The sequence below is a fragment of the Thunnus maccoyii genome, chromosome 9 (assembly GCF_910596095.1).
Source record: "Thunnus maccoyii chromosome 9, fThuMac1.1, whole genome shotgun sequence".
In the NCBI taxonomy this organism is placed as follows: domain Eukaryota; kingdom Metazoa; phylum Chordata; class Actinopteri; order Scombriformes; family Scombridae; genus Thunnus; species Thunnus maccoyii.
In genome coordinates this window covers 26539558-26564792 of record NC_056541.1, presented here as the reverse complement: position 1 = coordinate 26564792, position 25235 = coordinate 26539558, and the positions used below count along the sequence as shown (strand labels likewise).

Sequence of the window (25235 nt, the reverse complement as noted above, 5' to 3'; positions counted from 1 at the left end):
ACAATCATTATCAATGTAAATGTCACATGTGACTGATATGTTATTATATGATATAGATTGTTAATACTGATTTCACTGTTGTACTTGGTTGAGATAGAGCTAGTTTAACTGCTTTATATATTGTACAGTTAGGTAGGTGTTTTAATCTTTAGTATGTATTATATTTTATAAGCATATGTTTTTTATGTCAAATAATCAGAAAAGTAACCAAAAACTTCAGCTATCATACAAATGTGCAGTAAAAAGTACAACATTTAATTCAGATACTGTGACTAAGGCACACTGATTTAGCATGCAAACTGAGGTGGACTTGAATAGAACCCATAGTTCTGACAATAAATATTATTTATTTTCATCACACAGTATGTAACAACTCATTTTGGCAAATTTGACTGGCAGTCATAAAGTGACAGTAGAAAAGGCATTTTGATAAATTCTAAAACAAACTTAAGTAAGTAACTTAGTAATATCAGGCAGTCAAAAATCATGTGTGAATTCATTCACAAATTAACACTTTTTTGTTTTACACACTTACATCTGTACTGCCAAACTTTGCACAGCTGAAAAATAAAAACCAATGATGCACACATACACACATACAACAGATAAACACAAGAGATGTGGCATGCAGTTAATGTCACTTAAAGTACCTCATTACGGAGTACATCTCTACCTGAGGGAGGCCATTGTTGGATCAGTTGTTGTAACACTAAAATTTCATTCAGTTGTCAAAATATACTTAATACATTTCATGATGCAAGTCTACATGACCGTTAGACAGGTGTTTTGTGTGACGTCAAAACATACTCTCATTATCTTTAAATCTCTACTGTAAGAAAAATGAAGCAGGCACAGTTTTACTAGTATTGCTACGAATTTGCAATATTTGGTCATCTCATTCAAGATCTTTTGACTGATGTTGGCTGGTGAACTTTTACTGTACACGCAACACAAAAGCTTCAAATACAGAAAACAACCTAACTAATTAATCTTTGTTTCAAGTACAACACATTAAAATCAATTATAATTTGATCAGAGTATTCTATGTGCAAAACACAAAAAACACACTAACATGTACAGTTTGTAACAAAACAAATACTGAGAAAAAATGTTACCTGATCAAAGTATTCAAACAATCATAAAACAATCTGTCTTCAAGAAAGTGTCCGAAAAAGGACTTTCAGTCTTTTCTGTGCAAATGTCAGGATTATAGACTGGGTAGTGGGACAGGAGCAGATGCTCCAGTGGTCATTTCCCTTAAGAAAGATCAAAGTGCTTCTGTGTATCAACAACCTTGGAGAATCCATCTATTGTACATTGAAGGGAGATGGATGAGGAAAGAAAATGTAGTTGTAGGGCTCATGGACACAGTTAAGTCTGCAGAGCTGAGAGACGTCGCTCAATACACTGCTTACCTGAGAACAACAGAGAGATTGAGAAATTCAGATTATAATAAAACCTAGTCAAGGCAAGCACAATAATCCTGTAAAGACAATTCATCATTGTGACAGCATGGGAAATACATTTATATGTGGTGTGATTCTGGCATTTTAAACTCCTGTCTTTGTGATTTGTGTGTCATAATGTTTCCACATACATTTATCTATGCTGTCAATGTCCTTTTGCTCCGTAATGACTCGGGACAGACCCTCCATCAGCAGAAGGGCTTTATGGTAGCGCTGGACTGATGCTGTACCATAGTGGAACATCTCATCTAAAGCGGCAGACTGTACCTGAATGCAGTAAGAACACACACAGTCAGGCTACGATAAAGATACATGCAGGATAGAATTTAATTTGGAGTAAATGTCAACATCCCCTGCTACAAAGTGAACTCACCATGTGCACAGTGTAGTTGTAGATGAGCTTCTCTGCTGTGAGTCCATTGAAGCGATCCATAAGCTTCTGTTTGTCAAGCAGGAAACTCTGAAGCCGATTGGTGAGGGAGCGACAACATGTTACGCAGGTCTTGTACAACTCATTCAGCTTCTTGATTACTGCAATCAGAAAATATAGCACACAAAGACATTTCATTACTATTATTATTATTATCATCCCATGTTAAACTGTCAGTTACAATTAATTAATTTTCATTGCCATAAAAAATATTTAAAATGTCCATAGAAACTTCTGAAACTGTTCCTACAGAATAATCCATTTTTCTAATGTCATTCTGTATGCTGGTGAAAAAAAAATTGTTTGGAACATACTGAGCATACAGATTAATAGCATATAGGTCAATTAAGATGCTTGACAAGCGCCTGTTTTGATTTATTCTGTCTGCCATTAGTACACAAAAGTTGAGTGCTTGATGCTTAAAACCAGAGGTCACCAGTCTCACCTTGTTTGACTGTGGCAGAGGGAAGGACTCGACCTTGCTTGATATTCCCTTTAGCACTGTGCAGTGCTGCTGACAGAAACTCTTCAGCCTTCATGTACAACACTAACTGCTCTGCATAGCTGGAAAGTGAACATGAGAAACAGAATATTTTCAAGAAACTTTGTGAAGAGAGGGGAGCTACTGTACATGTTGATAAAGTGTAAAAATCCTCATGTCTCTCACCTCCACTCTCTACTTAAGAGGCTGATCTGATCTGTCACCAAACTCTGCTCTAACAAGGAAACATCAGGACTGCTGATGGTATCCAGCCCTGGCTCCTTAGAAGAAGCCAATTCCATAACACAGTGGACAAAAGCCAAGGTGAAACGGAGGTCACTCAGAGCATCTGTGTGTGCCTGCTGTGAAGAATTAAACAAATAAAGCTGATCATGTGGAATCTGAGTTTGCCTATTTTATGTTCATTTGCAAGTAATTCTTCATGCCTGTAACTTCAAAACAACCAGCAGGATTCCCTTCATCTCACAGTCACAACGTAGTATTTGTCTGTACCTCCATCAGTGTATCTTCAGGCAGCTCTGGAGGGTGAAAGACCAGATTACAGTGTGGAGTAGCATCCATAGCTTCAGTCTCACTGTTTCTACGGCTTCCTCGCTGAAGAAGGCGACTGTTGAGTAGCCAGGCTGAGTTAATGTAGCTGGGGGAGCCTGCATTTAAGAAAAAGATAAACCCAACATAACCTTGAACATCTGAAATACGAGGAATAAAAAGAGCAAGCATGTAATTCGCTGCGCTTACAGCAAACTGTAACTTTAATGTGACCAATCACAGTTTGTTCTTTTACATGCCCAATGTTAAAATAGTTTACTTTCAAATTTACCTGGTTAACAATATTTCTGTACTTGTATTTCGCTTTAGATTGTTAGATAGATTGTTACTCAATTTGAATAAATGGTCTGAATGAACACTAAGCTTGAAAGAGCAATTCTTGATAAAAGTATAGCCTCAATCATGGATCACTCAGAAATATAATTAAGAGGCTTTTCATAAACCTCCTACAACACAAGCTAAAATAAAGGTTAGACATGAATGCACTCAATAGTCCGTCAATATTTAGGGTAGTTACTGTAAGTAGAACATATACCTGTGAACATCCTTGATACCACAGTATCAGGAGGAGTGTTTTCTTTGTATGGAGAACCCACAGTGAAGACTGCAACAGGCGAGCTGTCAGGGGAAGGAAATCCTGTATGACAACCAGTAGGTGGAGCTGTGGGGATGAATAAGAATAGTCAAATGGCTATGATGGCCTTGGCCCAGTAAATACTCTGGCCATTGTCACTATGGTAGTTACATCAAAATAGGCATCTTGTAATTATGCATGTTGCCAACACGTTTTAAAGTGGGTATTGATTTCATTATCACCTGAGACCTTTAGGACGTTACAGTTTCTATGAATTGGCCTGTTATGCTTATCCGTAACTACAACAACAACTATATAGTCTGAAGTACTGGTAAATAAACATAAAGACTGCTACCTGTGGTGTCCATGCTCTTCTCATAGCCGAGGCTGTCGTCACTTCCTTCATCTAGAAGTTGAGCTCCAAAGGCAGCCTTGAGAAGCATGTCAGACAGCCTGCCTGTGCTCAGTGATCTGGATATCCAATACAAACACAGACACCGTCATGAGCATTTAATAATTTATCACACGGCATATCTTTTATACTGTGTGTGACATTGCTATGTGCCAGATGGCAGGTTTTCATATCAATGACGTAGTCTGAAGTAGAAGTGGGTTATTGAAATGAACACAAACAAATCACATTCACATTAATCACATTTCATTCTGTTGTCATATGACTACAGAATGTTTTTTAACAATATTGTTACATAACAATAACAGTTATAATAATAATATTAATTTATAGACATTACACTGTTCTGACCTTTTAGCAGGGCCAATTTTATTGGCTGATTTCCTGCTGAGGTCGGTCTGGGTAGCAGGAGACAGATCAAGGGATTGCAGGTCCGGGACTGTCCTGATTCGGCTGGGCATTCTTGAGTGAACCTGCTTGTTAGAAGCATTTGAAAATTCTGAGCCTTGACTGGAATGAAGGTGCGTAGATGACAAAATATTTATTTTTTGATATTCTCTTTCTGTAATAGAGATGTTTTAGAACCTGACCTTGGGGATGAAAGTGTCCTGCATGTCAGGAGAGACAGCGAACCGCCCAGTTCTTGTACAGAGAGGGAGAGACTGCTCTGGGGTCTTTGGCGTAGTTCCCACTAGTGAATAGAGCATTACAGATATTAAAACATATGTAAAAACAGTGAGAAAGGTCTGTTTATTAAGTCAACAGTATTCATTGGAACACTTTTGCTCTTATTAAAAATATCATCAACACTGAAACATGCTCAGGCATGATCTCTGGGTGTTGTCAAAAGGCCTAAATAAAAGTACATGAGTCATGTAGAGGGAAAGTGGGTACAGAGGAAATCAAATGATAACACTTAATCACAAAACAACTCCTGGAATGCACATATTTTTACTGTGTATCAATGTCAGATGGAATTTTTGTTCACACCCAAATGGCTGTAGTGGCCAACAAGTAACATTACTCTTAAAAGATTGCCATGTACTGTGTTTAGCTGCAGTATTGGGACAGAATGGGTTGACTCAAGGTAAAACAAAAGCAGATTAAGATGCTTACCAAGTGGGGAGGACTGCTGTGGTCTGGCTCCTCCAGTTGCCAGCCTTGAGGAGTAGGGGTTGAAGCCTGAAGCCGGAGATCTACACCCTCCACATTGTGGGGAGCTTTCATTGCTGCTCCCAGCACAGCAGAGTGTGACCCTGAATGACATGAGGAATAGTTAGGCAGAGAAGAACGGGTAATAACCAGACAATAGGGTGCGGTGGGTACAGAGATAAAACAGCTGAGCAGTTGTACATACCTGGTGGAGCCATGAAGGCCTACAGGCTGCACCATACGCTGGTAGTTTTGGATCTGAGTTGGGACAGGAATGGGCTCCGAGCGACTGCGGTTACTGCCGCCGAATTCAACAGGCTTGCTGTATGGATAAAAGAGCAATGGACAATTAGGAATATAATGGATGATTTCAAAATAAATGTAAAACAGTAGTGGGATTGACGGTATTTTGTGCCATTTTCAGCCTCTTCATCTACTTTGAACACTTTCATCTTCAACCCACCAAAATCTAAACCAGACTGACTTTCTCTTACCTAGCAAGCTTGGAGGGACAGTGTAGCAGGGGAGACGGGGGAGGCATCCTGTCTGCAGCTCCGGGACCTCTCTCAGCCAGTAGTGAGGTCCTGGAAAAAGCATAAAGACAGACATTTGTTAGCTCTGTCTGCACAAATTAATAATAATTACTAACATTAATTTTTACATGACATTTTCAAACAAATCTGTTCTGCATTCTTTCTACAGCAAGTGGATATTTGGATGCTTCCCTTCAAGATGACAGACTGCCACTGTGTTTTTGTAAATATAAAACAGAAGAAATCATCAATCTTATTATTCTCCTTATTTCTACAAAAATAAATCTGTAATACTAACAAGTAAACTGAGAAAGCCCACAAGGGATACAGTAATGTACAATGGAATCATCCACATAATAAAATGTGTTGAACTCACCCGCTGTATATCAGGCAACTCTCAATGGGTGACCCACCTTCTGCCTCACATGTGTACTCACCTAGAAACAGTACAACAAGAAATAGTCAGTTTTCAACAAATTAACGTGTGACAGGTTGATGTTAAAGAAAAATTGCTTGATTGTGATAACTGCACGATGATCCGAAGAATAAGAGTGAGTTCTTACTGAGAAACTGAGCAGGTACCATGACATAGTCTTCAGTGTAAGATGAGGTGTTCCTACTGTCTCGATTGGCAATTTCTTTCAGCAGGAAGCCGGGGGTATCCTGCGTAGGGGAGCACGGTACCTTGGGCTGCAGTCGGTGCATCTCTCCATCGGAATGCTACGAGGGTGTAAAACAAAGAACTGTTTGATCAAATTTAACTTATAGAAATTGCAGAGAAAAATACACATTGAGCGCACTTTATTTTAAAGTATAAAACTATAAAAAACTATACTACACATCTTTTGACAAGGGATTTTGGTTTCATGAATCCACAAGAGAAAGGTGTACACACTTGAAGGGAGGCCAGATGGGATGTGGAGGAGCTGCTAGAGGAGCTGCCTGAGCCAGAACTGGGGTAGGAGAGCATAGGAGCTGGAGAGCCTGTCAAAACAGAAATGTACTTGTCTTAGGACCTCGGATACAGCACCTTTATTGATTAAAAACTGTACTGAAACAAGCAAGATACAAAACAGTACGTACACTTCTTTGTGGATGAGCTTGTCTCCAAGAAAGGATGGTGGAAAAACTCATCTGCAAATGTAAAGATTTAGATGTAAGAGAGACCTTTAAAAATGTAATTATGAAAAAGAAGTACTGAATGTTAAACTTTACCAAAGGTGATCCGTTCCTTGTGGTTTCTTTGAAGGAGCCGCAACAGTAGATGTCTTAGGTTACTAGAAGTCTCCTTGGGGATGCTGCAGAAAATGAAACGGTTTCAAAACACTGTTAATAATATTAATCATGGACGAAACAAAACACAGATGAACAAACTTATACAAGATGTGTGAGAGGAATCATGATTAAAGTCAGATTACTGGCTCGTACCACCATTTTTTGATATAAAGTACAATCCAAGAAGAAGGGAAAACATTAGGTAGGTGTATCTCTGCATGCAGCTTATACAATATGTCATGAGTGTACCCTACATGTCCATAGAACATGCCATTATGTTGAATTTCATGCTTAAGTGTATTCACTGTGTGCACTTTTTGTTGCTGATTCTGTTTAGGTGGTGTTAAAAGCAATTTTAATATTTAGGTCACTTGTGTTTCATAAGCTCAGACTGAGCTGTAAAATATGTGAATTTTTAATCTAATTTACAGCTTCAGTGAAAAAACCTCAGGGCATCATGACACTCAGAGTCGATACAGACTTTGTGTGTTTATGTCTGTGTTGAGCTATGTGGGTCATGTGGAAAATGATAGCTGTGCAGACCACTAGCTGGCAGCTCGCAGCAGGTTATATATAGAATGAAAAGAAAACAACAAACCATGCCTCCTCACACAAGCCGGCCAGCTTATCACCGGCTTTATCAGTGCAAAAGATAAGCATAGCCACGAGGCATACACAGGCTGGAAAAGTACACCATGAAAACAGTGGGCAAACAATCCATAATTCCCTTTGAACACTTTCCAGGTCCAAGTTCTGCACATCAGGGATTCAGCGTTAATATGACTTTAAATAGCCAAGAGAACTGTTTTGTAAAGGCATTGGTCTTACTGATATCAAGGCAGAGAAGTTGGGTTTCACATTACACACTGACAACACCTTAAACTATGAAATATACCATAGACAAGACACTAGATATAGTATAATTGTCTATACCTTAAGGATGGAATTGAATTAAACAGACAGCATAGACCATCGAAGAGAGACCCTGACTCTTTCTTCTAACTAAATCTAATGACTCATTAATCAACAGTGAAAAACAGAGTAGATGATGCTTTTGCAATTGTGTGAGTGGTTGATCAAGAATGTTCTTCTAGATGATTGGTCCCGTCAGGTGTCTGTATCAGTTTCTTCCAGATTAGAACTATATTTAGTGGTGGTGTGCAGCTTGTAGATTTATTAAGTTCTAACTATGTAGGCGTGCGTGCATGTGCCTGTCTGTGTACTTGCATGTGTTTTGTAAACTGGCCATGTGCACACCAAACACCATTCGCACACACACAAACTTGAGCACGAGCACAGGGCAGAGTACCATCAGTCATTCATCGGAAAACTGAAAGGTGAAACTAGAAACAGCTCTCACAGTAATGCATCATCTCATTGCGTGTAGCATGTGTGTATGTGTGTGTGTGTACAGTGAGTATGTGTGCTGGTGGGTGGGTGGGGGGGGGGCGGGGGGGTCGTCCAGAGGGGCACTAACCTGGGTAAGAGGGTCCTGTTGCTTTCATAGAAGAGACGGAGTTCCTGTGGTGTGCTGGCCTATACACACACACACACACACGCATCACAAAATCACAAACGTGAGTTACAAAAAAATCACCATTCCCATGCACGCACGTGCATAAACATGTGCAAATGAATACACCTGCACGCCTACAAACATGTGTGTTTGAGTAAATGATGAGGAATGTTTGACTGTCTATTTACCTACAACATCACAAATATAAAAACAGTGCCACAGCCAATTGTGCTACAGTGCATAAAATCCAAACATAAACCATATGATGATCCCACTGAGGACAAAGTGGAATGCTTGGACATGCCAGCTAAGTAAACATCATCGACATCATCATCATCAGGTAACCTCACACTGACCTTTGTAGTTAACTGGCTGACCTGCCTGGCAGAAATAGAAGTTAATATCTCCTCTCATTCGCAGGGAAAATACATTCGAAGAAACTGCAACATAAATAACCTCAATAGGTACAAAAGGTCAAACAACATGTTTTTTCTTCATTAACCTCTAATACATGGGGATAAATGGATTTCAAAATCAAAGAGGAGACCAAAGAAGAGATAGAGCATGTGTCTATACTGAAATCAAAGGTGAGGCAATCTGCAAATAACAGATTCATCAGAGAGGCCACGTGAACGACATTAAGTAATACCCGGGGTTGTGAAATAATATTTACTCTGGGCTTAGAGGAATGGCTTGCAGCCATTTCCGCTTGCCCCCCATCTGTAAACAAGGCTCTTTCCTAACAAGCAGTCAAGCTGTTCCAGCATTTCCAAATAACATGAGATCAGGGAGAGTGTCACTCAGCGGGCAAGTGGTTTTTTCATATTTGCGTTGTGGATCACGTTGTTTCTGCGTTGTGAAAAGGATACATCCTGTTCAGTTTTGTGTTGACAATGATGAGCATGAAGCCAATCTACAAACAACTTCACAAATATTTATGATTATGTAAGGGACCTTAGCAAGCATTTTGTGGTTTATTGTTAAATCCAGTTACCTAAACACAGAAGGGTGATGTTAGAGATTTAGTATCTGCATGTGTGTGTTCTTAGAAGTGCTGCTCACATGAAATGGTGCCTTTCCAGTCAGACATTGGTAGACGATAGTGCCTATGCTCCACAGATCAGCCTTGGCATCGTAGTTCTGGGACATGATGACCTCAGGAGCCTGTGTTCAGACAAACACAGCTTATAGCCTGGGGACACAGTGACACTATATTGTGCTGGCACGTGAAACCAAAGGACCTTAATACTCACCATGTACATGGGAGAGCCACACAGCGTTGCTGCCATAGTGTTTGTCTGGAGGTGACGCGCAAACCCAAAATCAGCTGGAGGGCGAGAGAAGTACAGTGAGGGACCTACAGTACAGCAGTGCGTGTGTGAATTTGTGTGTGTTGAGGGGGGTAAGCTGTTAAAATCAGTGAGATATAAACTAGTTCCACCATCCTCCTTAAGCTGATGCATTTTCACAGACATACTGTACATCTAGTTCTTCTTAAATCATTACCTATCTTAATGCAGGTATTGATGGGACTGGACCTGCGCCCCTCTGTGTGGCAGAGCAAGATGTTCTGGGGTTTCAGGTCTCTGTGGAGGATGCCTTTGCTCTGCAGAACCTTCATAGCCTGAGCAATCTGCTGTAAGAATACACGGATGGTGTCCTCACTTAACGTGCCCTTAGCTGAGGGTCAGAGGGAGGAAATACATTAAGATGATACGGGAGGAAGTTAGCATGGCAGTATATAGAAGGTTTGTCATATTACATGGTATGTAGATACACGTGTAGAGGTGTCAGCTCTTATTCTCTGCATGCTGCCGCAGCTTTAGTGCCATTCTGTCGGACTGCAGTGTTGCAACTTACTATTAATTTAATAATCATTAATAATAATTTAGAGGACTAACTGTTTTATCTATAAAATATAAAAATATAGTAACAAATGTACATTACAAGTTACCAGAGCCCAAGTGTCTTAATATCACTCATTTTGTTTGAGCAGTATAATAATAAACAGTATAATAATATCAATAATAATATCATGAATATCAATAATATCAACTTCTCAAATGTGAATATTTGCCACTTTTTAGTCTTCTATTTCAGACTGTTGGTCAGACAAAACAAATGATCTGAGTATGTCAACTTGGGCTTTTGTAAATTGTGATGGGAATGTTTCACTATTTTCTGACATTTTATAAACTAAATGACTAATTAGGAAAGTAATCAGCATAAATCAACGACTATATCTACTTAAAACTTTGTTTGTGCTTACATTCCCATGACTAACTGAAGTAAGGTTCAGATACCCAGCTCCAATCACATCGACGTCACTGCTGTCATAGTTCGTGGAAGAGAATTTTGTTTACGGTGTAGCTGCTTTTGGATATTAAAAGCTGTCTGACATGCCACCTCTCCCCCAACCCTCCTTCCCAGTACATCCAGAATTTCTAGCTGCAGTGTTTTTCCACCGAAAGACAGAGGATAAGTGAGTGACAGATGGGTGAGGTCATGTGCGTGCTCCGTGAACCTTGCCAAGACGTGACCGTGTGGTTTGCTGCAAATAGCTGGATGTGCTTTCTGGCAGGGACACAACATTGGCAAGTCCACAAAATAAGAAACTGGCATGGTGGCAGAATTAGATCAACACTTCACATCAGCATCTACACCAACGAGGTAAATTTAGCACGAGAAAAACCAACTCCATGCCCTCAGCCACGTCATCATATTTTGAAAGAGGGTTTGAAACTTGAGGCGGGGGAAATTTTCAGTGTGACGTACTAGTGAGAAAAGTTTTTTATCATTCTGAGAATTTAAACATGGTGAAATTACATGGTACAAGGAAAGGCAATGACAAGAAATATAACAGCTGGGAGTTGTTATTGGGCACTCATTTTGTACTAGTTTCTACATAATTAGTACAAAAAACCTGTGAAAAACTTAATCACAGGCCAATTCTAGGGGTTTAATTTTATCTGGGTTAAGTACTTAGGAGTATTAGTGATAATTTACCCACTGACCTGTGGGAACATTAAACCTGAACTCTATGGTTATACTGCTTCCGCCTACTAAAAATCCTTTTATTCCTCTAAAACACTGAAAAAGCTGGGCCAAGCCTCTTAAAAGCAACACAAACCTACCGGTACTACAGTAAGCTGCTCCAAACATGTTTACAAGTAACAAACCGTGAGTCTGATCCCCTTTTGCAACAGTGAGGTGTACTGAGAAAGGTGAAATGGAAAAACTTAACAGTAGTGAAATGTGGGCTATATTAGGCCCTGTGTAATGTAGGACACTTACAGTGGAGGTACTCTGCCAGGTCACCTCCGTTGCAGTACTGAAAAGACAAGAAAGACAAGTCTTAACAGACGCTGTGACGATGCTACGTTATTAGTGAATGTGATTTACATTTCCGTCATTACCATTTCTATCACAACTCACCTCCATGACTAGATACACACATCCTCCCATTTCCTGTTGATAAAACCAGATCAAATGTTAATTATCATAGGAAAATGAAGACTAAGTGGTATAAAATGATGCTAGGAATCAGATCAAAGTGACTTTTAAACTGATTTGTTGAATGGTAATGAATACATCACATTTTGTAGAAAGACGGGGAATTATAACTTATACTGACAATCCATCAATGTCTTAGCAGCTGTGCCCCAGGTTACACAACAAGTGACAACAGCTCATTTCTTAGACTCTCATTTCGCCCATCATCAGTGGTGATTCTAGACATTCTGGGCCCCCTGTCAACAGCTAACTCAGGGGCCTGAAACTGTACCCTGTCATGGACCTGTCAGCTCATGCTCCAAAGACCCCCTCCCACATTTGGCACCCCTGACCATTGCCATTGAAAAAGTCACAGAGCAGAGAGGTGAGATGAGGTGGGGTAAAAGTGTGAGAAGTTTAAGGTGTCAGTCCCACCTGTCTACTGAAGGAGGAGTGAAGAATAGGGGGGGGGGGGGGGGGGGGCAAGCTGCCTCTGTCATTTATATCAGGAAGTTAAAGCTAATAGGGTCTGTGTCTTGGATTAAAACTTACTCGTACTAATTCATGAATAACACTGTTTGTCTAATAGAGTGTAATACATGTCGCAGACAGCACATGTTGTGCTGATGCCAGGTAAATTAACACCATTACGGCCCACAAAAGTCTCCTGCAGCCTGACCTAGAGTCTCAGTGTATAATCCACATTCATTAGCCCTGTATGCTAGTGTGTGCCTGCTGTGAGACGATACTCAGACTGTGTCTTTTATAAGCCATTGTTTAACCTGCTTCACTCTGCCATCTGTCAGAAACACTGAGAGATCGGCTCACCGTGTCTGGCAGTCTGGCAGGTGTCAGTAAGGTGAGAAGCACACACACTCATGCAAACACACATCCAAGCAAATGGTTACTGCCCTGTGCCATGTGTGAGTTGTTGTAAACTTTAGGGATTTTTATTTAGTGTATGGCTTATGATAAAATACCCTACAGAAAGCCTCATAAGAAACTACAACATCCAACAGCTAAATCTGTAGCGCATGAGCAAATGACATTCAGTGTTTCAGCAACATGTCAACATTTGCAACGTGTGGCAGCATGGCCTACAGTATGGCTTATGAGGGTGAATAGCTGTTACAGAGATAGAGAGGGAAGACAAGACAAACCATCCCTACCTGATAGTCCAGTAGTCTAACAATATTCTCATGTTTGAGTTCCTAGAGGAGGGAAAAAACCATTTTAGTTCAAGGTACACTGAAGCTGACACAGAATATATTGTATGACTCCATTAAAACCTTCACTACCTTCAATATTTTGATTTCTTTGCCAAGAAGAGATTGTGATTTGGCCAAGTTTTTCTTGTTGATACACTTCACAGCAACCTCCCAGTCACGTTTCTTGAAAAGTAAAAGAAAATATAATAAATGGTATTAATACACCAGACTTACTTATATCAACAATGACCAGACAAATACATATTTGTTTCAGATATGAAAGTTACCTCTTTATGTCTGCCTTTAAACACAACTGCAAAGGCACCGTGACCAATCAGGTCTTTCCTGCTGAACTCAAACTTCCCAACAGACTCCATGGATAATAAAAATAAACACACTAAAGTATCCGGGCAGGTTCAGGAGGCTGATTTTCCGAATAAAACAGACGCACAGTCCCACAATACTTCCCTTGTGCCGGTAAATCCCATCTCATTGATGAAAAATGTTGTCTTCACAATTGACAAGTCATATAATCGAAGAAAATATCGATGACAGCCTTAAAAAGTTGCTGTCAACAGACAAAAAGTTAAGACAACGTGCGTAGGGATAAATAGACGTATGTAAACAAAAACACTAGCGTCCCGCTGTGCTTGTTTACCGGTTCAAAACCGATTCAAACGACTCCCTGTTGCTTCTAACAACAAATACAAGTTAAAAAGTCGCAGTAATGCTGTTTGTTAATCGTTTGTATCCAGACAGAGCTCATAAATTACTGTCTTCCTCACCTTTACCCATCCGCTGCAGTTATTCATATCTCATGGTGAGCATGCGCAAACGGACAGGCAGAGGTTTGATGACGGCGCCTTCAGGGACACCTCGTAAACTCGTAAGTCAATGTCTTAAATAGGCTTGAACTTATTTTTAAATGCTAAATCTAGGAGTTTTTATTTAAAGTAGTAGTATGGTGGCTTGTTTTTATTTATCTATTAAAACGTGGAACTCAAGCAGCCCAAATTACATTGCCTTTGTTATTTAGGATCCCTAAACATTTTCTTTGGTCAAAATTGTACATATGCACAAACACTCAACAAACAAAACAATAAACCTGCTTTAACCCCATTTAGTGATTCACATGTCTCCTCCACTACTTCCATGCATGGATTACCAAAAGCCCCAGTGGCCTAAGTGATCAGGGGATCCCTAAGCAAAGGGCTCAGTCAACATTCCTTCTCTAAAACTGAAGAAATCCCCTTCACTTAGTTTAAAGATATCACATCAAAGAAGACATTACAACACCTTCAAAAAGAATTGTTCGTCCCCTCCTGGTTTCTGTAAAGAGTTTAGGCCTTGTGCACCATACTGACACCACGCATTTTAGTGCCTAGAGGCCAACAATCTCATAATCCATCAGGGCCTAAACATCATAGAAACATCAGTATCATAGAAACCAGACAATTTCGTTGTTGTGTGTTTTAGCTGGTTACATAATGTCTCCATGTCAGTGAGTTAGACAGTACAGTAATAACTCTCTCCTTTCAAAAAATGGTTTGATAATAGTGTAATTCACAGGTACATATACGAGTAACCAACAAATGGCATGAATTATGTTGCCTATATAATGAAGATGACACAGATTCTTGTCATAAAAGTTTTTTAATAAAGATAATTGGAAGCACAAACCATAGTACCATAAGACAACAATCAATAAAGGCCTTATACATGTTTTGAAATACTGAAATATTTAACTTTAAATCTGACATGAAAAGTGGGTGCAGAGTGACTTACAGTAAATCCTGTTTTAGGAAACTTAATGTTGGTACAGTGTAAGATAAATGACATTTTAAAATATGTCATCTCCCTCCATTCTCACAGTATGTTAAGAAAAAAAGCAACCACCTTATCATGTCCCTCTGTTGTGGAACATATTTATTTTAATGTACAAAAAAGTATGAAAATTTAAAAGAAATTTAGCTCTAGAAATAGCTAAAGACATCATAAAACTTCACAGAAATGTGTCCACAACACAACCAGTATTCACTATTCTTCAACAAGCATAACATACTGCATCTTACGAAGATGTGAGGTACTGCAAAATACCAGTCAGTTCATTTCGAGAGAGAAAACACACAAACGGACACAGAATTTAACATGAGAACATACTGATTGTTGAGCTGTGACACTTTGCAGAAGACGTGAAACAGAACTCAGAATCACAAAATAAATAAATACATTATAACAGAATTACATAGGGTCTAATTCACTGCTACATCATCCATTGTTATTATGCAGTTATTGCGTTAAAGCTGTGTGAATGAATTGAGAGGTGTTTATCCTGCAGTGAGAACAGGTAAAATAAGCTGTTTATCCCAGGTGATGATGAATCAAATGCTGTTAACAGCTGGTGAAACCATGATGTTATTGTTTTGAAGGCATGAATCTACATCTACAGCAAAATATAAGCGCTTTCCTTGGTCTCTCTGTATCCAAGGTCATGTATTTATACTGAAACATTCCCTATGAAAATACTAATCATCTCAAATTTTAGTTACATTTTCTACAAGTAAGTTAAAGCAGATGGATTTGCACAATTTAATTTTGTGAGGAAAAATAACATGTCAAAGCATATCACTGTGATTTAAATAAACTCTGGCCGCCCATTAAGTCAACTGCAATGGACATACAGACCATGCAACAGACTACTCTGCTACACAGAGCGTCATGGTCAGACCCTGAACTACGCTCTTACACTCTTGTGTCACCTCACTGACCTCCTCAGAAATCCCTGCTCCTGTTTTTGGGAACACAATATGTTTTTTAATGAGACATTATTAAGGCACAGTTCTTAGAGTCTGCTTGTCTTTAAAGGTGAAGCTATTATTTAGCTACACAACACCTCCTTTGGCATCACTTTCACTTGAGGCTTGGATGAGTGTCCAATTCAACACATAAAATAGTGGAAAAAAATACTCTGGCATTCAGTGTTTTGTCGTTCTACACTGGTGAGCTTCAGATTGCTCTCCTGCCACAGACAGAAACGGTGATGTGTGGTTTTACACGGCGGAGAGGTCGATACGATTGGCTGAGTTGGTGCTTTTGTCCCATGTGTTCATCTTAGTGGGAGTTACGCCCTCCTTGTTTCCATTCATCTAGAGGATAGTAAGGAGAGTATTAGCTTCAGGTAAAAGTTGAACAGCTCATCTTTGCTCTAGTGGATCTTTAACACCAACACTCACAATGTCAGAGTTGAAGGGCTTCACATTGATGTTTCGGATGGAGCTGCTGGTAAGAGACCACACCTTGGTTTTGTGTTTGAAAGCAGCTCTGACCTAAAGTACAGAAAGAAGTAAAACCATTACACCATTAGACCCTGTTGCCAAATGAAATTCTGCTGTTGTGTGTGTGGACAGTTTTCTTCCACAGGACTTGACAAAAAGATAACATAACTATCATTAAAACCCAAATTTAACATGTTTAGCACCGTACCTCAGAGTTGAGAAGACAGTGAAACAAGAAGACAAAGAACCCCTAAAGAAAAGGAAAAAACTGTAAACTTTAGGAGGAAATTCACAAATGACTGCAAACATTTCGGAAAAGAAAATATCTCGTAGTGAAGAACTTACTTGTAACGAGTTGAATACTGCGAAGATATATAGGAACGGCAGGGAGTGCGTGTTAACAGCTAGTACGCCGAAGATCCAGGAAATGCCGAGTATAGGCAGGAGTACAGCCACTGCCTTTGCTGTCAGCCTAAAACAAAGCAAGAGAGAAACCCAATTTATATTATTAGTTCTGGATATGAGGACAGTATCTAATAATCAAAACAGTACTGGTCTGATCATGAAAGCAAATCAACTCACTTGACTGCATTAGCATCTCCATGAACCTTGTAATTCTCTCCGCTGATACGAGATATAATTCTGGTCACAGATATCAGAATGCCGATGTTCACCTGGAAATCAGAAAGGAAGCAACACAATTAATATGAACAGAAAACACTATTTATTTTCTTTCTTCCTGGGATAGAACACAAGCTTACAACCAATAGAGATTAAGAAGTAGACCAAATTAGGCAATGAATTGTTAACTGTAAAAAATGACAAATGCAAATTGTTATAAATTCCTCACCACAATGACAAACAGGGCTGGTGCCACAAATGCCCAGATGGCTCCATTCTTCAGTGACAGCCAGCAGCTGAGAAAGCAAAGACACGGGAGAGAGTGAAAAAAGATATATGGCGTTGCCTTCCAAGTAAAAATGCTCTAATGCTGTAATGTAAATAGGGAATGACATCTGCAGTTACTGTTAACCTGAAAGTTTTTGAATAACTTTAAACACAGTTGGCAGTTCCAATTTCTTTCCACAGGTGATGTCATTCTTATGCAATGCCACCGAGCTCAAATCAAATTAATTCAATATAAGTATGATATACTTTTTTTGGTCATACTTACTTGTCAACTTCACCGTAACTGTCCAGAGCTGATGTCATGGACACCACACAGATCACCAATGGAGAGCCTGTTAAAACAAAAGACAAAGAATCCCCCCATGTTACAAATTAACTATAAATGTAATTTAGTCTCCATGGCTGGATTGACCTGCTAAGGGACCCTGGGGCAAAAAAAAGTTGTTATCAGCACACTCATATTCCTCAGTCAACAAGTATGCAATCAACAGAATGATTTAAAGAACATGTCTGTGGCACTCAGCCCATTTTTCCTACTGAAGACAACAATCTTTAAAATGAGTCGTAAATATAAAGTATAATTTCATTTTTAAAATTAAAATTAAAAAATAATTTCCTGAAACTGCTGGGCTTCGTAGTTTTTTGTTAATGTAACTCAAACAAGAGGAGTAAATTGTGCATTTGTTGGGAACTATTTTCAGCTGCGGATTAATTGCTCCACTGTATTATTGTGTATTTCAATGTTCAATTCATTGTTAGTTTTTGTCTGTTCATGGAATTTGTTAATAATGAGAAAAAAATTGAATTTCACCAGGGTTATCTTGTAAAAAAAATCTTCAACAATCTAATGTAAACCAAAGCCACTGGTTTTGACAGATTTAAGCGAAATACTGTAGTGCAAAATAATTCACTTTTTTTCCACGTGCACTGTATATGGACGGATGAGATTTTCTGAGATTTTCATGACACTATATGAAGTGAAAATTGCCTGTCGTCAAAAAATATTCCTCAACTAATTTTAACAAACAGCCTACTGTTAGACATTGTGGCCCTGATTATATTGTCCAATATGGTAAATGCTACCCGCCAAAAGTTTCTTCTTCTAGGTTTACTACAAGGAAACTGTTACTATATTAAGGAGGAAATAAAAGATAAAAGCCTTTATCACAGCTTATAGCAGCAGCAAATACTTATAAAATGAATTTACTTTTTATTTGCATCAGGTATGCTTCTAACTGTCAGAGAAGTCTCTAGCACATAATTTGCAGTTGGCCACACAAAATGAAAAATTACTCTGGCCAGAAGAAAGGAAGTAATAAAAAAAGGATCATTTTTCCACTAATGGGTTCAACATGTGGAGGAGAGACGATGCATTCCCCAGCATCCAAAGACAGTATACGTATGTCCCAGATTCTTTTCATCTGTCCATCAACTCTGGTTCATTGAGATCATGAGAGACAATGTTACACTGGAATGTAACTCAAAGCAGATTTATTTAACGGGCTCATCTTTATTTATGTTTAATAAACAATATTTGACCAGTAAGGTCACTAAAAAGTAGTAAAATCACATTTACAGTAAAGGACTGGCATGAGGTAGAGACAGGACGATGGGTCAAACTGGGGAAATAAAATAAAATGACAAGTACAGAAAACCGATAAAATGACAAAAGAGAAAGTCAGTCAGATATATCTTCTGGTTAATCCATCTGAGTGTAGTAAATAAAGACGGCAGAGCAGACTTACCCCAACCAATGCCATAGTAGTAGAAGTGTTTGCTGCCCTCAGAGCCGAACACCTTGACCACCATGCTGTAGAGGTGGAGGCCCTCCACCAGCATCCAGGCGAAGGCGCTCAGAAAGAAGAAGTGAAGCAGGACAGCCATTACCTTACAAGGCAGCTGGGACAGGGGACAAAAAATCATTCTCATTATTATGTTTTTATTGTTTCTTTTTTCATTCTCATTTGTTTTTCACTCAACTACAGTATTTTTCTCATTTTTTCCTTTACACTTTCTTCTTCTTTCTCTCTTTCACGCATAATTCTGAATTTTAATCATTCAAGTTGTAGTTTACTCTTTACAATATTTAGCATTTTTACACTGTAAAACACAAATGATGTTTCTCTCATTATTTATTCAAATACACACAGACACACTCACTAATCTTTCTGAGGCACACTATAATCCTCATTGCCCTCATTATATTAATAATTATCATTTATCCAGTAATTTTTATTATCATCATTATCATCATTTTTTAAACCTTTTTTATCACTGTAATAATTAAAAAACTACTCACAATCATTATCATCAACAACATCGTAGTCATTACTACATTGCTCATTATCATTATCATTATCATGCTGTACTGTGTAACTACCGTGCCCGGGCTGAAGCGAGCGCTGATGAGCAGTAAGATCTCAGCCACCAGGATGGCGAAGGACAGGTTGGCGTGGATGTGGTAGCGTTGGTTACGGATGGTACTCACTGACCTGCAGAGCAGTAGGACAACATCATATCAAAGTGCTATAGTATTGTGATCAAAATAACATTTTGAAACAGATATTTATGTTGACATTGGTGCATTTATGAAATAAAAACAGTATTTATCAAATACAGTACATGGAGTGTATGTGTGAATGTATTGATCAGGCAATATATTGCAATACATTATACATTAAAGTCCCCCTCCACTCAAAAATGTGTTTTGCTTCTTGTTCCTTCACTTGGATGTTTGGGATTCACTGTACAGAGTTTGACACTAGAAGGCTGCTTTCACATTCATCTGCTGAAGGAGGAAAGTTTCTCTGTGCTCACCTTCACTCTGAGTTTAAGATGTGTGCCTATGAGCATGATTTTGTGACATCACAGCTAGTTTGAAAGCCAATTGTGGTTTAGTATGCAACTTTGATAAGTGTGATGTGGAAACTTGAAGCCTCCAGTGTAACACTGAGAATTAACTTTTCAGTTAAGTAGGAGACATCTTGTGTTCAGTTGTTACATTTGTATACTCATAGATTCTGTTTTGGTTTTTTTTGTTTGTTTTTTTATGAGGGAGAGGGAGTAGATGTAATTTTAACTTTAACTTAGAGAAAAATACATCTAACACAAATCATTATTCAAAGAAGAGTATTTTTATATGTCTTCAAACATGTCTGGAGGGGGTCTTTAAACATAAATTAAAGATTTATGAATATGAGTTATTAATGTGAGTAATTGGTGATACTCACGACAGGACTGCAAAGGTGACCAGAGTGATGGCAAGACAAAAGATGGAAATTGAGCAGCCAACATAACCAATGGTTGACAGTGCCACCTGGTGGCCGGTGGTGAGCTGTATATGGAGACACAACGCTAATCAACAATGGACCAGACAACATGTAAAAACATTATTATTTTGCGTACATGGTGGATTGGTACATTGTGCCAGCAACACACATGCAATGCTAGTTCTTTCCAGTCTCCTGGCCTGTCTCAGTGAGACTCTGCAAGTCTTATTAGCCAAGAAATTCAAAAGAGCTTGGTAGAGTTTATGATGAATAACACAATATTGACCTTCATTAGTATTTTCTCAGGCAGGCTACCATCCAGGACTGGGCACGAATATACTCTTTAACTGTCATAAAGTCTTAGTAAAAGTCTCCAGAGTAAAGGATAAAAAAGTTGGATACGACAAACGTTTTCACTAATTGAGAGGTATGCTTTTTTTTAAAAAAAATACATGTCTTAAACATTTGAAATAAAGTTGTATAAACTCATTGTAAAAGTACAGTTAAATACCTGTTTTTATGGTTTTGGGATAAGCAAAATGTACATTGTCCAAGAAGCTAAAGAGTGACAGTATTGTGTTTCTCCATATGCACATGCCCATGGTGTACAGCCTTGTGCATTGATGTTGTTTTGGAGTTCAAGCTATTTTGAGGGTTTGGGTTTGTTTCTCCATTAACTGTCTTCACATGTGCCTTGTCATTATGAGGGCAGAGGAGTCTCAACCTTCCAGAAAAGGGATACGTGGGATGTTCCCTTGCAGCTGAGGGATGAGGCAGCCCACTAATTAGAGACTGGCTAAGGGAAAGTATAGCATCAAATAGACTTCTGCTACTTAAATACAGCACTGGCCCACTTAGCAGCAATAAGAACTCCTTCTCTCTATTTAAAGAAGCCAACAGGGTTGCTGACCATACTCCTGTGGCACATATTCTTGGATAACAAAGAGTCAGTCTGTGGTGACAATGCTCATGGGGTTGGCATTCCAAGTTGCTCTAAGTGCAGATAACGTAAATGTAAAATACTGAGCAGAAGAGTGTTAAGAATTGAGGAGAAGCAGCAAAACTGTTATCCCAGATGTTGTGAAGTGACAGTTTTTGGTCAATCTTTAAAGGGACAGTTTTTGTACTCATGGGGGACTGTGGTCCTTGAGGAATGGACCACTGACCTTTGCAGTGATCCAAAAGAACCACATTAATCATGGTTGTCCACAGCACTTCTGTATAAAACCACCAGTGAAACCGACATTGTGACTGTGCAGGTCTGCTTACAATTGACCTACAGTGAGGAAAAGCAAACTGTCCAAAAGGCAGCAGTGGGGGCTTCTGGTTGGTGGTTTAGTGTGTGGTAGACCGCTGTTTCCTTTCTAATTATGCTACAACAAATCTACTTATTTGTGACAAGACACAGAGGGAGGGGTACACTTTTGAAAAATGGTGGCATTAACCTCCCTTTAAAAGTAGTGGGAGGTTTACTGTGTCTGCAAATGTCCTTACAACAGATTTATAAAAAGCTCTGTGGTGAGAAAGATCATGTTGAACCTTCAATAATTTATTTTTTGGCCACTTGGGGGCAGCGCAGCAAGCTATACACACAATGCTGACACATTATCATCTTATAAAGTTGATATGGCTAAAGTGTTAGCAAAATGTTGCCTATCCAGTAGATATGGAGCAACATTAGCATTCATTTTGGATTTCTAGCCACCAGGCAAATGTAAGTCCAATTATTCACTTTAGTCTCCCCCAAGTCCTGAGGAAAATGTTTGTGTCTTCAGCTGCTAAATGCTCCACTGTGTTTGCCAGATAGTCGCTAACTTTGTCTGTTTGTCATTTGGTGCTGGACAGGTAGTATATTTCAGGATTATCAGGGATTTTTCCCTGAAAACAGCTGCCTGTTGTGGCTTGAGACGAGGATGATGAGAACAGTGAGAGTCAAAGCAGCAGAAGCCAAAACAATAAGCTGAAAGAAGCTAAAGCGCTCCGTAGGGGAACTGTAGAGTTGTGAAATAATCCTTCGTGGGTCCATCGTAATGAGCAATTTGTTCCACATTACATGTAGTAGTTTAATCTGTTGTTAATATAAAAATATTAATTGCAGCAGCTTTTAAGAGTGGCCTCATACCTTTAACGGCACCACTTGCATAAGGATGGCAAAGTTGGTGAGGTGGTTGCACAGACACACAGAGTATGTCATGTTTCCATCTGAGCGTACACAACCTTCGTTGGACCATACTCCCTCTTTTGAACTGAAACGGAAGACAATTATGTATTATTTACAGAGAAACTACAGAAAATACATACATATAACGATGTGAGCATTCAAAGCTAAAATAAGAACAAAAGAGACAAGGTTTTTAGAGGATAACTACTGGCAAAGATCACTTAACATGATCCATTGTGGGAAGCAAACCGAGAATTTTCTTTTCTGAATTTACCAGGGCAACCTGACAGGGCGATCCAATAATTCACATTTTTCTTGAGCTTCGGGGCAAAGGGGAGTCAGGAGAGGAAGCCTTTGAATCCAACTAAAACACACTCCCTTTTAAAATGATTTATGCTCTCTAAATAGTGTTTTGGCTTCACTTATCATAGCACCATAATTTTTCAGTGGGCTGTTGCTCAAGATACATCAAACTGAAACAGCAAGACACATAACGCCGGGTGTTTTTGATTTGAATGAGAAAAGGGAAATACACCTTTTCCAAATCTTATGTTATTGCTCTTGATTCAAGAGTTGTGCAAAGAATATGCAAAGAATCAACAATCAAGACAAAGCCTCTCTGGCTGCACATCTGAATGAATAATTGGGACATGCTGTATCTAAATCATGAACACAGACCCACCTGTAGTCCAAGAAGGCACAGTAGAGGAAGACTTTATTGCTCTGATTTAATACTTGATCCTGTTGTTCTTTAGTCTGAAAAGGAAAAGTAAAATAAAGTTAAGACAATCCTATCTTTAAATATGTGGCATAAGAAAACATTTGTTTTGGATTGTACTGGCTCATTAAATTACAAGTTTTGTTGTTCCAAATCTCACAGACACCTCTTTGGAAAATGTGCTTTGATAGAGAAGACAGCATTGAATATTTAAGACACAAATTAGCCTCATTCTTTCCTTAATACAGTCTTTCCTTTGCCATATGCTCAACAGAATCAACAGATCTTGATGTATTGCAACACAAAAAAATACTGTACAACTGACTTTTGGATCTAAGGAGGAATAAACCACTTCATTAATTCAGCTTCTGATACAAAATAAAATGCTTCATTGGTGTGTACATGCCAATAAATTCAACTAGAAGGGCCTGAGATCATATTAAAGGAAAGACAAGACGCAGATCGACACTCAGCAAAGGTGATTATTCTGCTGAAAGAAAATCCCTACTGTCTTCAAGAATCTTATTTGATTATAACTCACTTTTTCCATGTCATTCCCTAATATGAGATTTGGCATCCCTAGAGACAGTGAGCTAATGGCTAAAGTGCAAGAATTCAGTAATTGGGGCTTGGCCCTGGTTTCAGGTCAAACCACTACCCTCCTCAATCTGTCATCCGAAGAAAACAACACTTTCATTGGCTGGTTGGGTGTATACTGAGAGACTGCTCACCTCCTCTCATTCCTCGAGCCTCGACTCTCAGACTGAATAAGTATATGATTAGATGGACTGTGTCTGCACTATTTCCTTCTGGAAAAAGTGAGAGTGAGAGTGAAACTGACAGTCAGGCTGTCTGTTTCCTGGCCCATAGGCTCAGTGATTCATATTACCAAAGCATAGCACAATACGTTGACTTCATTGTGTAACCAAAATCTTTGCTCTCATTCTGTCTGTTTTGCACATGCAGCTCTTTAGTCATTATGTATTGTTACCCTCGAGATGAATGCATGGATAGATATTCATGTGGCCCATTAGAGCAGGCAGGACAATGGATCCAAGAGCCATGAGAGCGCCATAAATGCACCCCGTCATCACAAGCTGGCGGCCAGCTTTGAGGAGCTGCAAGCAACCCCGTGGGTGAATTTACTGCTCCCTTGTGGGCTTTAATAACTCACATTTCTTGTTGGGTGTAAATGAAAGCAGATGGAAGAGAGACAAACTGTAATTGGCACACTGTAAGCCTTTGCTTTACAGTGTCATATTTGCACTCCACAACTGCTGAGCCTTTAATGTTGCAATGAAGGAAGACTAATTATCCACATTAAGCACAAATGTAAACCCTGTCTTGTGGGAAACAATCCATAATTATCAAACCCTGAGAGGTATCAGATACACTCTAACATATACATTAACTAACAGACCATCAGACATGAGAGAAGTGCTGTTTGGCCATGCTTCCTCGCTAGCAACTGTCTGTTTGTGGTACATCCAGCATGTGCTTTTGAGTTGATATCTGTGGAGAGGTGCAGGGACCTGAAAGTCACTGCTGAGTGTTAAAATGCACTCGGAGATCTGGCCAAGCTCTGCGCGCACACCGTTGTTCCCCAGTGCCCCAAGGCCTCAACATCTACCAGCCAAGAGTGCAGCTGGCACTCCAACTCTCTTATTAACACCAGAAGGCCAGCAAACACCACCTTGGAAATCACTTCGAGCCTCGTAAGAAGGATAGACAGAGAGAGGAAGAGAGGAAGAGGGGAGAGAGGAAGCTAGTGACTGGAGAGTGATGCAGAGTGAC

The 25235-nt window shown here is 39.2% G+C and overlaps 2 protein-coding genes across 5 annotated transcripts in view; both read right to left on the bottom strand.

Annotated features, from left to right (window-relative positions):
• Positions 1-330: 330 nt before the first annotated feature.
• On the bottom strand, positions 331-13934 carry ulk1a (unc-51 like autophagy activating kinase 1a). 2 transcript variants are annotated; one of them, XM_042420253.1, is made up of 28 exons: positions 13397-13934; positions 13200-13292; positions 13071-13112; positions 11845-11877; positions 11704-11740; positions 9916-10089; positions 9663-9736; positions 9472-9573; positions 8766-8786; positions 8371-8429; positions 6834-6916; positions 6702-6752; positions 6514-6602; positions 6182-6338; positions 5995-6055; positions 5580-5669; positions 5291-5407; positions 5050-5189; positions 4524-4624; positions 4285-4406; positions 3877-3992; positions 3483-3608; positions 2891-3045; positions 2564-2739; positions 2342-2460; positions 1840-1997; positions 1598-1733; positions 331-1415 (listed from the first exon to the last, which is right to left on the bottom strand). In XM_042420253.1, the coding sequence occupies exons 1-28, from the start codon at positions 13484-13486 to the stop codon at positions 1372-1374; spliced, it is 2766 nt and encodes a 921-aa protein (XP_042276187.1). In that variant the 5' UTR covers positions 13487-13934; the 3' UTR covers positions 331-1371. The 2 variants fall into 2 exon arrangements, with proteins under 2 accessions (XP_042276187.1, XP_042276188.1); XM_042420254.1 differs by lacking the exon at positions 8766-8786.
• Positions 13935-14754: 820 nt separating this feature from the next.
• The window catches only part of adgrd1 (adhesion G protein-coupled receptor D1), a 32078-nt gene continuing 21597 nt past the window's right edge, over positions 14755-25235 (bottom strand). For all 3 annotated transcript variants that reach the window (XM_042422479.1, XM_042422481.1, XM_042422480.1), the window contains 12 exons: positions 23406-23479; positions 22685-22808; positions 20524-20627; positions 19674-19785; positions 19039-19192; positions 17559-17625; positions 17235-17301; positions 16967-17058; positions 16730-16856; positions 16593-16634; positions 16343-16435; positions 14755-16255 (listed from right to left, as the gene is read on the bottom strand). In XM_042422479.1, the coding sequence (XP_042278413.1) occupies positions 16160-16255; positions 16343-16435; positions 16593-16634; positions 16730-16856; positions 16967-17058; positions 17235-17301; positions 17559-17625; positions 19039-19192; positions 19674-19785; positions 20524-20627; positions 22685-22808; positions 23406-23479 (1152 nt within the window). In that variant the 3' untranslated portion in view covers positions 14755-16159. The remainder of the gene's footprint in view (positions 16256-16342; positions 16436-16592; positions 16635-16729; positions 16857-16966; positions 17059-17234; positions 17302-17558; positions 17626-19038; positions 19193-19673; positions 19786-20523; positions 20628-22684; positions 22809-23405; positions 23480-25235) is intronic.